This window comes from Poecilia formosa, unplaced genomic scaffold (assembly GCF_000485575.1).
Source record: "Poecilia formosa unplaced genomic scaffold, Poecilia_formosa-5.1.2 Scaffold61, whole genome shotgun sequence".
Taxonomy (NCBI): Eukaryota; Metazoa; Chordata; class Actinopteri; order Cyprinodontiformes; family Poeciliidae; genus Poecilia; species Poecilia formosa.
The window spans coordinates 995,301-1,011,486 of record NW_006800000.1 but is presented as its reverse complement, the minus strand read 5'-3'; the positions used below and the strand labels follow the sequence as shown (position 1 = coordinate 1,011,486).

Below are 16,186 nucleotides of genomic sequence, written 5' to 3'. Positions count from 1 at the left end.
AAGTTGTTTTGAATTTGACTGAAAGTGACAAAACCAAAGTAAATGTAATAGGTTCAAAAACAAATCCTTCCCAAATATTAAAATTTCTGAAAATAATCACTTATAAAGAAAATCAGACTGACGCCTAATAAGTTGCATACATGGGGAAGAAATTGTTCTTCACGTATACAAAATGGAAAGCAAAGCTGCATTATGTTAGATAAACAAATTGGTGAATAGGCAAACTGACCCAAACCCATTTTCAATGTAAACAAATGTTTCTCTGCATGCCAGAAGATCCTTACATAATCATGAACTTATTTTGGGTATTTACGATACATAAATCAGACCTGAGGCCTTTTATGTGCAACATTTCCTCAAATTTATCATACCACACCTGTAAAGAAGCCGAGAGTGGTCATCTTTTGATTTAGTTTTGTTCTGAACGTTATTCACAGATAAACACTTTTTATTTGGATTATCTGCAGATAACAGTGCTTATTTATGTTAACAAAACAGCTAATCTGGTTTACTAATGCAAGACAAATTAGTTTGTTTTTGGTGTTCTGGTTGTTTGATATGATTTTTAACGTATTTTAGTATTTCCAATTTCAAGAAAATTGCAAGCAGTTGAATTCATAAATAAGCACATCCCTCAATCAAAACAGTTTTAGATCATTGCCATGTGTCATGACGGCAATACTGAATGATAAAACTTAAAACTAAAATGATCTTGTAATTGAGATCATTGTCTGGAGATAATATATTTATATCTTGAGCAAGCAAAGAAAATACTGCGTTCACTTGGCCGTTCTCGGCTTCCGTTAATTTCGAAAGCAGTAGAAATGCCAATTGACTTGGCATGCAAACACATTTTTACATTCTAGCAAGGCCGGAAGCTCAACTTACTGTTTTTAACAGGTAATGTAATTTTTAACATAAAGATAATTTTGCTTTGAATGTGCATCAGTGTGAACAGCAAACAGGCCACTTATTAGCTACAATAAAACCCAGGAAACAAAGAAACGTTAAGTACTTGTTATACTGATGGGATCTGAGGGTCACATTTTTATTTTTTACATCATTCAGTCCTGTGAAGGAGCACCTCAAATCACATCAGAATAATATATCATCTAGTGTTATGGTGAGATTTCTACATTTTTCCACCATTTTTGGTGTTAGTATTAAACTCATAAGTGCTTAAGCAGAAGGTAACTAAACATTTTGCTAACTCACTCCACTTTGTTTGAGAGGTGAAACCAAGAGAAGTTCAGTTGCCTTCTATTTAAGTAATTAGGGTTGTCATGAGAATCCAAACCAGCATATCGTTCAATATTGATTGAATTAGAAAAATAAAGTGTGCATTGAAAGACATTTTGATTCCACCATAACAGCAGAGTGCACAGAACAGAGGACAGACAGGTAAAAGGGAATCGGGGAGGCAGACGCTGGAGGCAGCAGCAGCAGCAGAGCAGAATATACTGAGAACAGGATGAAAAAGGATGAAGTGCCGTTTTCTTTGTTGGGGCCCACCTTTAGATCTAGATACTCCAGGTCCTTCTTCAGTTGTATGTAAGTATCATCAGCCTTTAAATGAGCAGTGAAGAGATAAGTCATTTGAAATGAAGCTGCACAGGATAATGGGTTACCAGATGACTCCTTTAGTCTTTATGTGCTGTTCAGGCTTTACAAACAAAACTTTAATTAACTTGATCTCAATTACAGTGTACTTCAAACTCTATGCTTCTATCTGCAATTAGCGGAGCCACATTGTAATTAGGTAATGGTGTCATTTTTGAACTGCTTTAAGGTCTCGTTTGTGACCTCTCGCACAACTCAGCAACACAGGTCCTGTGCATGACATGTGGTCAGACTGAGAGCCTATATTTCCTCATGAGCATGGAGAATGGTTAGACGTGAGAACCTGGGTGGAGTTGTCATTACTGAGCAGCACTGCAGCTTTAGTCTAACAGCAGTGATCTTCCCTTGCAGGCTCATGGAGACGACTATGGCCTGGTGGGTGCTTCAGAATGATAACCCCCCAAACACAAAACATTAATGCACACAGATCAAAATGTGGCGCAACATCATCTACCAGTCAAAATGGGTGGCTTCATATAAGCAACTCTGACAAGCAACATGCTTTGAATATGGCAGATTAGCTTTTAACAGTTTTAATAAACACAGTCAAGCAAAGCTCTAGTAGCACTGTTATGTTTGGACAAGTGACATTAAAGGATATAAATGCAGCTTGTAATTACAATGCAGCTCACGTCATGCCAGAATGGTAGAATAAAAATCAGACAACCAGGCAGTGCAAAAGAGACTGCAGAGTCTGTCAAAATGTCAGGGAAGTAATGTGCAGGAATGACTGGGAAGACGGGGCCACAATGCACTTGCAGGGGTTGCAGAATGCTGCGTTTAGGGAGGAATGAGCGTCCCTGACCTGCATGCTGGGGCCTAGAAGGCCGTTGTGCTGGTGGTGTTGCAGGTGAGCGAACGCACTGCAGGGGCTATGCACACCAGCCATCTTGGCCTGGTGCCTCCGCAGTTGAATGAGAAGCAGAGTCAACTCCTCTGGCTGTAGCCAAGCCAGAGTTAAAGTGGGGCCCACAGCAAGTGACGGTACAAAGGGATGAGAGAAAATATCGGATAACCATCTGGGCATTACAACCGCTTTACTGTAGAGGCTTTCAGAGCCAAGTGACACCGAGGCCAGTACACTGCTGTCTGTTTGTAACTTAAAAAACAATTAAGAACTTTTTCACTGACAATTAATTCAAATGAAACTCATTGTAGAAAGGAAATGGTTATCCTCCCTGAGCAATTCCGACAACTTCTTCCTTTGGGAACATTATAAAGTTATGAAGATTTGGAGCTTGGTTATCTATTTTGCTTAGGCTTTCCTCCACAACATAGTGCAGCAATGTAAGCAACATGGACAGATCATTGTGGAAACCTCTCAGCAGTATTTAATTTGCTATTAATTTACTTTCAAGAAAAGCGCTGTGCAAAAGTTTAACAACAGCTCTTGTTTCTTCATACATTGCTTCCAATGATAAAGTAATGCTTTGAATATTTCAAAGCAGACCTTATCAATGTTTCTTGAGGTTTCTTTCGGACCCCGACAATAAGCAATATTAAAAAAATAACTACCAATATTGATGTTAGCGAATCTCTAATTTCAACTTTATTTCAATCATAATTTGATACACGAATGAGAACACTATGAAGATAAATTAATCTTAACCTTTTTGAACAAAATTTCAAAGAAGTTCTTTTTAAGAATGAACTGGAAAAACACTGTTTCACACACTGATCCTCCTTGTGCTCGCCTCCTTTGTGCCTGACATAAAACAATATAGATAAATGTGGTCTTGCTTTGTTAATTCTGAGTTGATTACTTGTGAGCTGATCTTTTTTACATATATTCTTTGTTTGTTGTGGTGAAGTTAAAATCTCACTCTAGCTTAATGCAGCATTTCCTTATCATAAATGGAAACTGAGCAGCCAAACAGCAAAGGAAAACTTTCAAAGGTCTTCATAAAGCATGAAGAAGTATTGATCAAGAACACTTTAAAAGATTGCCTCTTGTAAGCAAAGCAATGAATAACCAAATACTTTTGCACAGTACTGTATGCCAGTAACGGTAACAACAACAACAAAATATAAATAGATTACAGCAGGCAACAGAAGCAAAAGATCGTACCGTTTTGCCATGCAGACTGGGAGCACTGACTGTGTGTGTGATGTAGCCCATAGCTGGCACGGATCTTCTCTCTATTTGGGAAGTCTGTGGAAAGATATAGTTTATCTCTTTGTTACTAAAGAATAATATAAATTCGAATCAAACAGAATATAATAATACATAATGCATTTATTTTTATCGCCCTATACATTAACTCCTAGATTAACCAAGGTGCTTTATAATCAGTAAAAACTAGAACATTTCTGAAGAAATTTAAACGAGGCCTGCCAAGGTGTGCCCATCGGTTGGAACTCAGTGTTCAGATGCTAAAAATTAGCATCAATGCTAAATTAAGATACAATGTACTCAACAGCATTTGGAGGGTCACTAGCATGATGAGTAACATGGACTTACTCCTTTCAGTATGTTAAAATTAGTGTATAAGCTAAAATTAGCTAAAATGCTAATGGTAGCCTAATGCTGCCAGTGGCATGTGGGGTATAACTAGCATGTTGTCTTGCATTGACTTCCTCCATTCAGTGTGGTAAACATGGCTAATAAATAACAAAAATAGCTCAAAGGTTTATTATAGGGAAAAGGCTAATGCTAATGTGGGCAGTAGCTACCGCTAATGTTTGTGCTAATGTTAATGCACTGCCTTCTGATTTTTACTTCTGCAAAAGTAAAAATCAGATGTTTACTTCTTGGCACTTCGCTACCAGGAAAAACGCTCATCTCTTAGCAACAGACCAACAACAAATATTGTTATTATTCTAAAAAACAGAAGATTTTTTCTGCTCTTTTGAAATACTGCTTTTCTTATGCTTCTTGTTAACAGGTTAACACGAATTGTGCAGATGGTGAATTTGGCAGAAAACTGAATTATTTCTTTTTTGTCATTGGTGGTAAATACATTATAAAACAGACATTCAAAAAAAAGTAAAAGTCTGATTTATACTTTGTGGCAGTTCGTTACCAGAAAAAAAAAAAAACATTCATCTCTTACCACACTAATAGTTGATATTATTGTTTATAAAATATAAGCTCTTTTAAATACTGCTTATCTGCTTAGATCCAAGAAATTAACATTTNTATTGTAAATGTACATATAAGATTAAAATATGCACTGACTACATTCTATTGTAGCCACACTAAATACTAACACCTGACAAATAATAAAGGATGTGCTTGTTTACTTCCTGTAGCCTTGTGGTTAGTTTGTAACTCCAGATTTGAAACTACATATTTTCTATTCAAACGGTAAATATTTTGAATATCAGAGAACGTTTTAACCCATGCTGCCGAGAAATACACTCATGAGTTTTTTCACAGCCTCAGGTTTCTCCCCAAATCACTCATTTTGATAATCACAGTCAACCTGAAACATTGTGCCAGCTGCAGAAATAGCTAAAAGGAAACTAAAAACAGAAGTGAACATCTTGTTCTCATGTAATTAAAGAAACACAATACGCAGAGTCACAGAGAAATAATAGAGCATCTTTCTAGCTAATCTATTTTTTTTGGAAAAAGACACGGCACTAGTTATATTTAAAGCTCAAATGAGCTGCAGTTTTTTTGTTTGTTTGTTTTTTTTTTTATCTGTAATGTTATTAGTGAGAAGCTTGGGTCTTACGGTGGACACTTGAGATATTTCAGCCCTGATGTGGACCACATCCTCTTGCAACAATTTCTGCTGATAGGCAATTTTCTCAGCGTGAGCCGGCTGATCTCGATACTCCTCCATCTGGTGGTGGGAAACATCCAGCACAGATTCCAACTTGTCCTGAAGAGAACAAAAAAATAAATAAATAAATAAATAAAAATAAAAAACAGGAAGTCTCAGTGCAGTAGCTTTTCATATTTATTGCCAATTCTGGTAAAGATGTGTAGAAGAACCTTAACATAAATTAGTCTTTTACCACATAACATAAACTAGAAAAATCCAACCTTTAATTTGGGTCCATTTTCTCAATGGGAAGAATTCTCAATTTAGAAATTCAGAAACGGCTTTTTACTAAATACATCTCACCACATATTGGCACGCTTAGTTAAGATATATAAAAAGCCTAAGACTACATTAATCTTTTTCTTCAACGTATATAATCTGACACTCAAAAATGTTTAAAAATCCAACCTGTAATTTGAGTACATTTTTACAGTGAGAAAAAAAAAATCTAACATGAAAAAAAAAACAACCTTCTTTTAAAGGTTTCCAATTCCTGGCAACCTTATTTTTGATTATAATTTTTTGTTCTTTTACTTTTGCCACATCATAAGCGAGGCAAAATCCCAAAAGCTAACTAACTAATGCATCTGCAACAAAAGACAAATTTATCTAGAGAGTTTCTTCATCATGTTTGGTGCCTCCAGCAAGTTTTAAAAGAGGTTGTTAGATGGGGACCAGTGATAATCTCAAAATGTCACATCAAAACGCAAACCAGAAAGGATACTTTTAAAAGTTTTATTATACTGTGGATATTTATACGGGAAATGTTATTAAAAAGTGGTTCTAAAGTGAGTGTAGGGAAAAACAAAAACAATTTATCCCACTATATATCAAGTACAGTGACAATTCAGTCACTTACAGGGTTGCGGGCGTTGTTGTCCATCTCCAGCTGTCATTGTGTCATTGTGGGGCAAACGAGATCAATTTAGAGTAATCAATTAGCCTAACAGGTGGTTTTTGGACTGTTTTGGAGGAAGCCAGAATACCAAGAGAGAATCCAAACATGCACAGGGAGAACATGCAAACTCAATGCAGAAAGATCCCTGAGAAAGATCGCTGGAGCAGGATTCAAACCCAGGAGATTATTGCTGCAAGGCAACAGCGCTACCAACTGCTCCACTGTGCAAAAATACTCTGACTTCAGTTTTTAGCATCCATATATGTATTTGTTATGCTTCCTTAACGTTCTACCGGCAGCGGTACCGATGAATTGGTGAAAGAAGCTCCACGGCCCCGATGACATCTCACTCTGTATTGTTGAGCTTGTATTTTTCCCTCACAGAGCAGTAACATATGTTGTGGATTTTTGAAGTTTCAAAAGTCCACAGACATTTCCCATCTCAGAGGAATGTTGTATAGTCTCCTCTTCAGTTGAAACATTCACACAGATTTGAGCCAGTAATGTCGAATCGAGAGATTTTAGTTGGCAAAACGATTAAAAACGATGAGCTCCGGAGATCTTTAAATTATTAATCATGATTAAAGAACAAAAAGAAAACACCTTGTCCTCCTTCAAACTACGTATCTTTGCTTCGAGTTCCTGAAGAATCTTGTCCTGTTCACAAAGTCGACTTAGTTTGACCTGCAGGAAAAACAAACAGATGTAATGAGAACAGATGAAAACAAAGAATAGCATCCATATCCCCCCTCTAAGCAATCCATATATAATACTTTACACTTCAGAGTATAAAAGTAAAGCAAGAGAGAATCAGGAAAGAGATAAAACAGAATGGGGTGATAAACAGAGCATGTGTTTACAACAGAGGCCAAACGCTCCATTCTTGTCTTCATTCAGCTCTTGCAGCCGCCGGAGACGCATTGATCGTCTACTGTAGCCTTCTCCGTCTGTCAATAAGGCTTATCTTTGTAAAAAGCCCAGAGGAGTTCTCCTCATCAACACAGTAAGATATATCAAAAGGCTCTGCGCTGTCTAGTTAGGGGGAAAGATTTGGTAATACCCATTATGAGTAATCATAATCAAAAATCCATATTTTCACATTCACTGCTGGAGAAAGGCTTGTTTACTGAGAGTGACAGAATTGTTTTCCCAGAAATGGGTTATGTGTTTATGAAAACAACACAAGACTGCAGAGTTCACAGTCTTTCTCACCCACTGTATTCCCCCCACCCCCTCCGATCTATTTATCATTCTGTTCAATTAATAATTAAGCTGTTTTTATTTGGCTGCCACATATTGTTGTTTTTAATTGCATGAAATATTCATTGTTCAGACAAATTTACTGTCAATTTCTAATAAATTGTTAAAGTGGAACAATGCTAATGATGAAAAGCCAAGACATCCATCCTATTTACCTCCATTCAGCGCAAAACAAAGAACGAGAAAAGCAGGATCAGGCAAATCAAACTGAAAAATTTAACAGCCCAACATCTAAAACTCCCATTACATGCATTTTTCCCTTTAAATTGTGGGGAGAAAAATAAAAGCTGTGGTCGATACTCTCAGGCCCACACTGTGCAGCGTGGATGCGTGTCCCCACAGTGTTGCAACACACATGTTCCCTTAGCTCTGCTGCCTCTGTTTACCACAAGTTAAAAACACACACAGAAAACCACACTAAAGCGCACAGCAAAGTCAGACTGAAGTCAGCCGCGTCTCAGTAGTGGATTGTCAGAAGTCGGAAGTGAAGATCACGGGGAAAAGGGAGGCTGATAAACGGGGCGTTTGTTCTGTAAACTATGGCAACGTGTACTTACATCCGCGTCGCTTTCTGCAATTTTCACAGGCCTGGAAGATCTCCCTTTTTTTAAGCTCTCCTGTGCAGTGACCTGAAATTCAAAATTATTTAAAACATCATAAAACCCTCAATAATGGCATTTAAATATTAGAATTTGTCTAATCCTTTCATGAATGCACTTATGAACAAATAATCTCCTTTAAAATCCATAACGATACTGCTGCAAAAGTTAAGGTAAATAAAATTAGATAGAGATAATAAAAAACAAACAAAAAAAAGAAAAAAACGGGGTAAATATCCACTGATAAAATCTGTGGTGAAAGTGAAGAATATATTTAAAAACAAAGACTTCTGATCATGTCTCGGGAAATCCTGAAAGCTCAGGGCTGCTCTTACTGAAGATTTTTATATGAGGATCTTTTTTTAAAGAAAAATATACATCTTGTATGTTTTTTTTTTGAATGCATGTCATTTTCAGTATTTTTGGACAAAGCTATTTTAATTAGACATAAACTGTACATTTTGTACAGGACTTAATTCAAGTGTGAACAAACTGACAGAATATGTGATAAATTGGCATTATTTACATAAATCGATTTGAATCCAGACTGTTTTAGACTTTGCTCCTCTACATTTGGGCAAACATTATGTATGAATAATCGCTTTGTAAATGGTGAAACCCAAAATGAAGGGCTTTTTGTTATCAATTAGACAGACATGATTAATATATGTACACATCTATTGTTTGTTACAGAGGGTTCTATCCTACCTTTTCAGCATCTGTTAGGTTTTTAGTTTTTTTTTTGTTTTTTTTTCCTAACCTGAACAAAACTGGACTCACATGGATGAAGATATTTTATTTCTCATTTTGGCTCACCTGAACTTTCTGGCCTTTGTGTCTTTCTTCTGCTGGATGATAAAAGGTAGCAACGGTCCAGTTCAGTAATAACAATGCTACACCATGCAGGCACCGTCAGTAATCATACGGTGTCACTCATGTTGGCTAGACGAATAGCACAGTGTGGGTGATGGTTGGTAAGATTTGAGTTGTAGCAACACCAGTTCTTTAGCAGTTTTGCTTATGTGCCGTCTACATAACGTAGAAAAGCCTATTCCCTCACGTAGCGATATTTTATAAACATGTACAACAAATTTCAAAGCAATTAGGTTTAATCAAACTGTGTTAGATAAATGTGAAGGAAAGCAAGATGAAACATTATTTTCCCCAATATTTCATATCTGCCAACACCATTAAAACTAAATCCTGATGCACAATCGTGAAATGGTGGTTTTAGAAATATTTCTCGTTGTTTCTTCAAACAGGATGCACAAATGGAGAAAAACGTGATAATATCCATGACTGTTTGTGATGTTCAAGGGCAGGATTTCAAGATGTAGTCATGGAGTGTGTCTGGTTTGGGAACCTCAGGATCTCATCTTTGCTTTTCGCAGATGATGTGGTTCTGTTGGGTTCTTTGGCCCATGACCTCCAACATGACCTTTAGTGTGTTTCTGCTGATTGTGAAGTGACTGGAATGAGGTCAGCTCCTATAAGTCTGAGGTCATGGTTCTAAACCAGAAAAGGTGAACTGTCCCTTTTGTGTTGGATATTAGTCTCTGTCTCAATCAGACAAGCTTAAGTAAGTAGGTAACTTGTTTACGAGTAACAGTAGGATGCAGAGGGGGATGGGCAGACAGATTTGGGGCCTTCGTCTGCAATAATGGAGTGACTCCTCCAGTTTTTTTGTAATAAAAAAAGAGTTGAGCCAAACAGCAAAGCTCTCAATTTACCAGTTCAATTATGTTCTGACCCCTACTTATGATCATGATATATAACTCATGACCAAAAGAACGAGAGCCTGGATACAAGCGACCAAAAAAAAACTTTCCCAAGGTGGGAAGGCTTAGCCTTAGAGATAGGGTGAAGAGCTCCTCTTCCAGGGGGAGCTCAAAGTAGAAAAAGAAGGAAGTCGAAGTGGTTGATGCCCCCTGGGCTCCACCCTGAAAAGGCTTTATGGGCATGTCCCATTGGGAGAAGACCCTGGGGAAGACGTGGAACACGCTGCAGGGATTACAGATCCCATTTGGCCTGGGAACACCTTGGAATCCCCCGGAATAAGCTGGAGGACGTCACTGGGGAGAGATACGTCTGGGGTTCGCTTCAGGATCGCTTGCCTTCACAACTCAATCTTAGATAAACGGAAGACAATGGCGGAATGGATGTTTATCCCCCCCCCCACCAAGATGAAATCAATAAAAACTAAACGGGGGTAGTTGTAGAAAATCAAAACATGTCTTATTTTAGTTTGTAAGGCCCATGCACTAAAAAAAAGTAAGAGCAGAAGATGACATGCAGTTAATATCGTTAGAAAAGGTGTAGTGTCTACTATTCTGTGAAGAACTTTTTTGTCTTAAGAAAAACTGTATCATTCGGTTTTCAGTTATGAAGCAGCGCATTTTCTTAAATCTTAGATATCTTTTCTTTCATGTTGTTTAAGTAAAGATGTTCAAACCCTCTCTGGAGTAACATTTACTGTATTTTTTAACGTTTTCAATAAATATTGTCACTGAAACATTTCTTTTAAATTCATAACTACAGTAACCGTTGCCCCATCCTGTGTGGGGCATCCTGTGTGAGGTGTTTCTTTTTTTCAATAACATCCAGAGATTTGTCTCTCATGGCTGGTGGTGCTTGAAGCCAGAACTTGTTTGTGGTGCTGGTGGTACATTCATACAACACCCACGTCAGTATCGACACACCCATCACTGCACTACTGAGCAGTGGAAAAGGCAGACGCAGTTAAAGGGGTATTCCACTGACTCTGCATGTCAAAGTAAAAATAAAAAAATTAAATAAAACTGGTCAGACTGGGTGTTTTACGGCATGTTAGGGTGTTATAATGTATTCTGTGGTGTTGCTGGGGTAATTTTCTGGTATGGGAAAATTCTTTTAAGTGATCAAAGGATCATATTTTTTCTTGTTAGAAACTACAAGTTATTTGAGCAAAATTGCAATTTTACATCGAAAGTGTTAAGTGTGGTGGTGGCATTTGTCGTAATATATGACCACCGCTAATTTAAGATCACAGGCAATCATGTTTCAATCCATCTTCATATCATGTAAAGCATCACCATCATGAACGTTTGACCTTCCCGTTTATTTGCGCAAGTTTCCAAATGTAGTTATTTTCATCAGGTTATTTGGACGTCAGCTGTTGTTGGACTAACAGCGAGTTACACCATTAATTGTAATATATAAACTAGCAACACCAAAATGTTTTTAAAATAGACCATATATAGTTGCCAATAATCAATTGCTTCGTCACTTTTGCAGTTTTTGTTCTGAAAGAGCAGCACTGAGGTATTCAGGATTCTCTTACACTGTAGCAGGCATACATAAGCCATGTAAACATTTCAAACAGACTGTCAATGGGTGCTGGTCATTTTGCCTATTTTCCAATTGTAGTTTGTAGTTTTTGTTGTTTTATACCTGGAAAAAGTTTGGTATAAAACGTCGTCTTCTGGAGGACATTTTGTCATCAATCTGAACCTGACAGGGAGACGTTTGATAAACACTTTGACAACCTACAACTTAAGATGTTTTTTATATGCTCATCATAATCTAGCATAAGGAAATTGAGTTTCATGAATCTGAAAAATACATGTCAGTAACAGGACGCAAGTTGTTTTGAATTTGACTGAAAGTGACAAAACCAAAGTAAATGTAATAGGTTCAAAAACAAATCCTTCCCAAATATTAAAATTTCTGAAAATAATCACTTATAAAGAAAATCAGACTGACGCCTAATAAGTTGCATACATGGGGAAGAAATTGTTCTTCACGTATACAAAATGGAAAGCAAAGCTGCATTATGTTAGATAAACAAATTGGTGAATAGGCAAACTGACCCAAACCCATTTTCAATGTAAACAAATGTTTCTCTGCATGCCAGAAGATCCTTACATAATCATGAACTTATTTTGGGTATTTACGATACATAAATCAGACCTGAGGCCTTTTATGTGCAACATTTCCTCAAATTTATCATACCACACCTGTAAAGAAGCCGAGAGTGGTCATCTTTTGATTTAGTTTTGTTCTGAACGTTATTCACAGATAAACACTTTTTATTTGGATTATCTGCAGATAACAGTGCTTATTTATGTTAACAAAACAGCTAATCTGGTTTACTAATGCAAGACAAATTAGTTTGTTTTTGGTGTTCTGGTTGTTTGATATGATTTTTAACGTATTTTAGTATTTCCAATTTCAAGAAAATTGCAAGCAGTTGAATTCATAAATAAGCACATCCCTCAATCAAAACAGTTTTAGATCATTGCCATGTGTCATGACGGCAATACTGAATGATAAAACTTAAAACTAAAATGATCTTGTAATTGAGATCATTGTCTGGAGATAATATATTTATATCTTGAGCAAGCAAAGAAAATACTGCGTTCACTTGGCCGTTCTCGGCTTCCGTTAATTTCGAAAGCAGTAGAAATGCCAATTGACTTGGCATGCAAACACATTTTTACATTCTAGCAAGGCCGGAAGCTCAACTTACTGTTTTTAACAGGTAATGTAATTTTTAACATAAAGATAATTTTGCTTTGAATGTGCATCAGTGTGAACAGCAAACAGGCCACTTATTAGCTACAATAAAACCCAGGAAACAAAGAAACGTTAAGTACTTGTTATACTGATGGGATCTGAGGGTCACATTTTTATTTTTTACATCATTCAGTCCTGTGAAGGAGCACCTCAAATCACATCAGAATAATATATCATCTAGTGTTATGGTGAGATTTCTACATTTTTCCACCATTTTTGGTGTTAGTATTAAACTCATAAGTGCTTAAGCAGAAGGTAACTAAACATTTTGCTAACTCACTCCACTTTGTTTGAGAGGTGAAACCAAGAGAAGTTCAGTTGCCTTCTATTTAAGTAATTAGGGTTGTCATGAGAATCCAAACCAGCATATCGTTCAATATTGATTGAATTAGAAAAATAAAGTGTGCATTGAAAGACATTTTGATTCCACCATAACAGCAGAGTGCACAGAACAGAGGACAGACAGGTAAAAGGGAATCGGGGAGGCAGACGCTGGAGGCAGCAGCAGCAGCAGAGCAGAATATACTGAGAACAGGATGAAAAAGGATGAAGTGCCGTTTTCTTTGTTGGGGCCCACCTTTAGATCTAGATACTCCAGGTCCTTCTTCAGTTGTATGTAAGTATCATCAGCCTTTAAATGAGCAGTGAAGAGATAAGTCATTTGAAATGAAGCTGCACAGGATAATGGGTTACCAGATGACTCCTTTAGTCTTTATGTGCTGTTCAGGCTTTACAAACAAAACTTTAATTAACTTGATCTCAATTACAGTGTACTTCAAACTCTATGCTTCTATCTGCAATTAGCGGAGCCACATTGTAATTAGGTAATGGTGTCATTTTTGAACTGCTTTAAGGTCTCGTTTGTGACCTCTCGCACAACTCAGCAACACAGGTCCTGTGCATGACATGTGGTCAGACTGAGAGCCTATATTTCCTCATGAGCATGGAGAATGGTTAGACGTGAGAACCTGGGTGGAGTTGTCATTACTGAGCAGCACTGCAGCTTTAGTCTAACAGCAGTGATCTTCCCTTGCAGGCTCATGGAGACGACTATGGCCTGGTGGGTGCTTCAGAATGATAACCCCCCAAACACAAAACATTAATGCACACAGATCAAAATGTGGCGCAACATCATCTACCAGTCAAAATGGGTGGCTTCATATAAGCAACTCTGACAAGCAACATGCTTTGAATATGGCAGATTAGCTTTTAACAGTTTTAATAAACACAGTCAAGCAAAGCTCTAGTAGCACTGTTATGTTTGGACAAGTGACATTAAAGGATATAAATGCAGCTTGTAATTACAATGCAGCTCACGTCATGCCAGAATGGTAGAATAAAAATCAGACAACCAGGCAGTGCAAAAGAGACTGCAGAGTCTGTCAAAATGTCAGGGAAGTAATGTGCAGGAATGACTGGGAAGACGGGGCCACAATGCACTTGCAGGGGTTGCAGAATGCTGCGTTTAGGGAGGAATGAGCGTCCCTGACCTGCATGCTGGGGCCTAGAAGGCCGTTGTGCTGGTGGTGTTGCAGGTGAGCGAACGCACTGCAGGGGCTATGCACACCAGCCATCTTGGCCTGGTGCCTCCGCAGTTGAATGAGAAGCAGAGTCAACTCCTCTGGCTGTAGCCAAGCCAGAGTTAAAGTGGGGCCCACAGCAAGTGACGGTACAAAGGGATGAGAGAAAATATCGGATAACCATCTGGGCATTACAACCGCTTTACTGTAGAGGCTTTCAGAGCCAAGTGACACCGAGGCCAGTACACTGCTGTCTGTTTGTAACTTAAAAAACAATTAAGAACTTTTTCACTGACAATTAATTCAAATGAAACTCATTGTAGAAAGGAAATGGTTATCCTCCCTGAGCAATTCCGACAACTTCTTCCTTTGGGAACATTATAAAGTTATGAAGATTTGGAGCTTGGTTATCTATTTTGCTTAGGCTTTCCTCCACAACATAGTGCAGCAATGTAAGCAACATGGACAGATCATTGTGGAAACCTCTCAGCAGTATTTAATTTGCTATTAATTTACTTTCAAGAAAAGCGCTGTGCAAAAGTTTAACAACAGCTCTTGTTTCTTCATACATTGCTTCCAATGATAAAGTAATGCTTTGAATATTTCAAAGCAGACCTTATCAATGTTTCTTGAGGTTTCTTTCGGACCCCGACAATAAGCAATATTAAAAAAATAACTACCAATATTGATGTTAGCGAATCTCTAATTTCAACTTTATTTCAATCATAATTTGATACACGAATGAGAACACTATGAAGATAAATTAATCTTAACCTTTTTGAACAAAATTTCAAAGAAGTTCTTTTTAAGAATGAACTGGAAAAACACTGTTTCACACACTGATCCTCCTTGTGCTCGCCTCCTTTGTGCCTGACATAAAACAATATAGATAAATGTGGTCTTGCTTTGTTAATTCTGAGTTGATTACTTGTGAGCTGATCTTTTTTACATATATTCTTTGTTTGTTGTGGTGAAGTTAAAATCTCACTCTAGCTTAATGCAGCATTTCCTTATCATAAATGGAAACTGAGCAGCCAAACAGCAAAGGAAAACTTTCAAAGGTCTTCATAAAGCATGAAGAAGTATTGATCAAGAACACTTTAAAAGATTGCCTCTTGTAAGCAAAGCAATGAATAACCAAATACTTTTGCACAGTACTGTATGCCAGTAACGGTAACAACAACAACAAAATATAAATAGATTACAGCAGGCAACAGAAGCAAAAGATCGTACCGTTTTGCCATGCAGACTGGGAGCACTGACTGTGTGTGTGATGTAGCCCATAGCTGGCACGGATCTTCTCTCTATTTGGGAAGTCTGTGGAAAGATATAGTTTATCTCTTTGTTACTAAAGAATAATATAAATTCGAATCAAACAGAATATAATAATACATAATGCATTTATTTTTATCGCCCTATACATTAACTCCTAGATTAACCAAGGTGCTTTATAATCAGTAAAAACTAGAACATTTCTGAAGAAATTTAAACGAGGCCTGCCAAGGTGTGCCCATCGGTTGGAACTCAGTGTTCAGATGCTAAAAATTAGCATCAATGCTAAATTAAGATACAATGTACTCAACAGCATTTGGAGGGTCACTAGCATGATGAGTAACATGGACTTACTCCTTTCAGTATGTTAAAATTAGTGTATAAGCTAAAATTAGCTAAAATGCTAATGGTAGCCTAATGCTGCCAGTGGCATGTGGGGTATAACTAGCATGTTGTCTTGCATTGACTTCCTCCATTCAGTGTGGTAAACATGGCTAATAAATAACAAAAATAGCTCAAAGGTTTATTATAGGGAAAAGGCTAATGCTAATGTGGGCAGTAGCTACCGCTAATGTTTGTGCTAATGTTAATGCACTGCCTTCTGATTTTTACTTCTGCAAAAGTAAAAATCAGATGTTTACTTCTTGGCACTTCGCTACCAGGAAAAACGCTCATCTCTTAGCAACAGAC

At 37.4% G+C, this 16,186-nt stretch overlaps 1 protein-coding gene across 1 annotated transcript in view; it reads right to left on the bottom strand.

Annotated features, from left to right (window-relative positions):
* Window positions 1–16,186, bottom strand: part of plekha7b (pleckstrin homology domain containing, family A member 7b) — an 86,974-nt gene that overhangs the window by 21,971 nt on the left and 48,817 nt on the right. The window contains exons 12-17 of the mRNA XM_016672464.1: window positions 15,458–15,541; window positions 14,195–14,329; window positions 13,282–13,335; window positions 8,109–8,180; window positions 6,895–6,975; window positions 5,301–5,450 (exon numbers count right to left, since the gene is read on the bottom strand). Of these exons, the coding sequence (XP_016527950.1) occupies window positions 5,301–5,450; window positions 6,895–6,975; window positions 8,109–8,180; window positions 13,282–13,335; window positions 14,195–14,329; window positions 15,458–15,541 (576 nt within the window). The remainder of the gene's footprint in view (window positions 1–5,300; window positions 5,451–6,894; window positions 6,976–8,108; window positions 8,181–13,281; window positions 13,336–14,194; window positions 14,330–15,457; window positions 15,542–16,186) is intronic.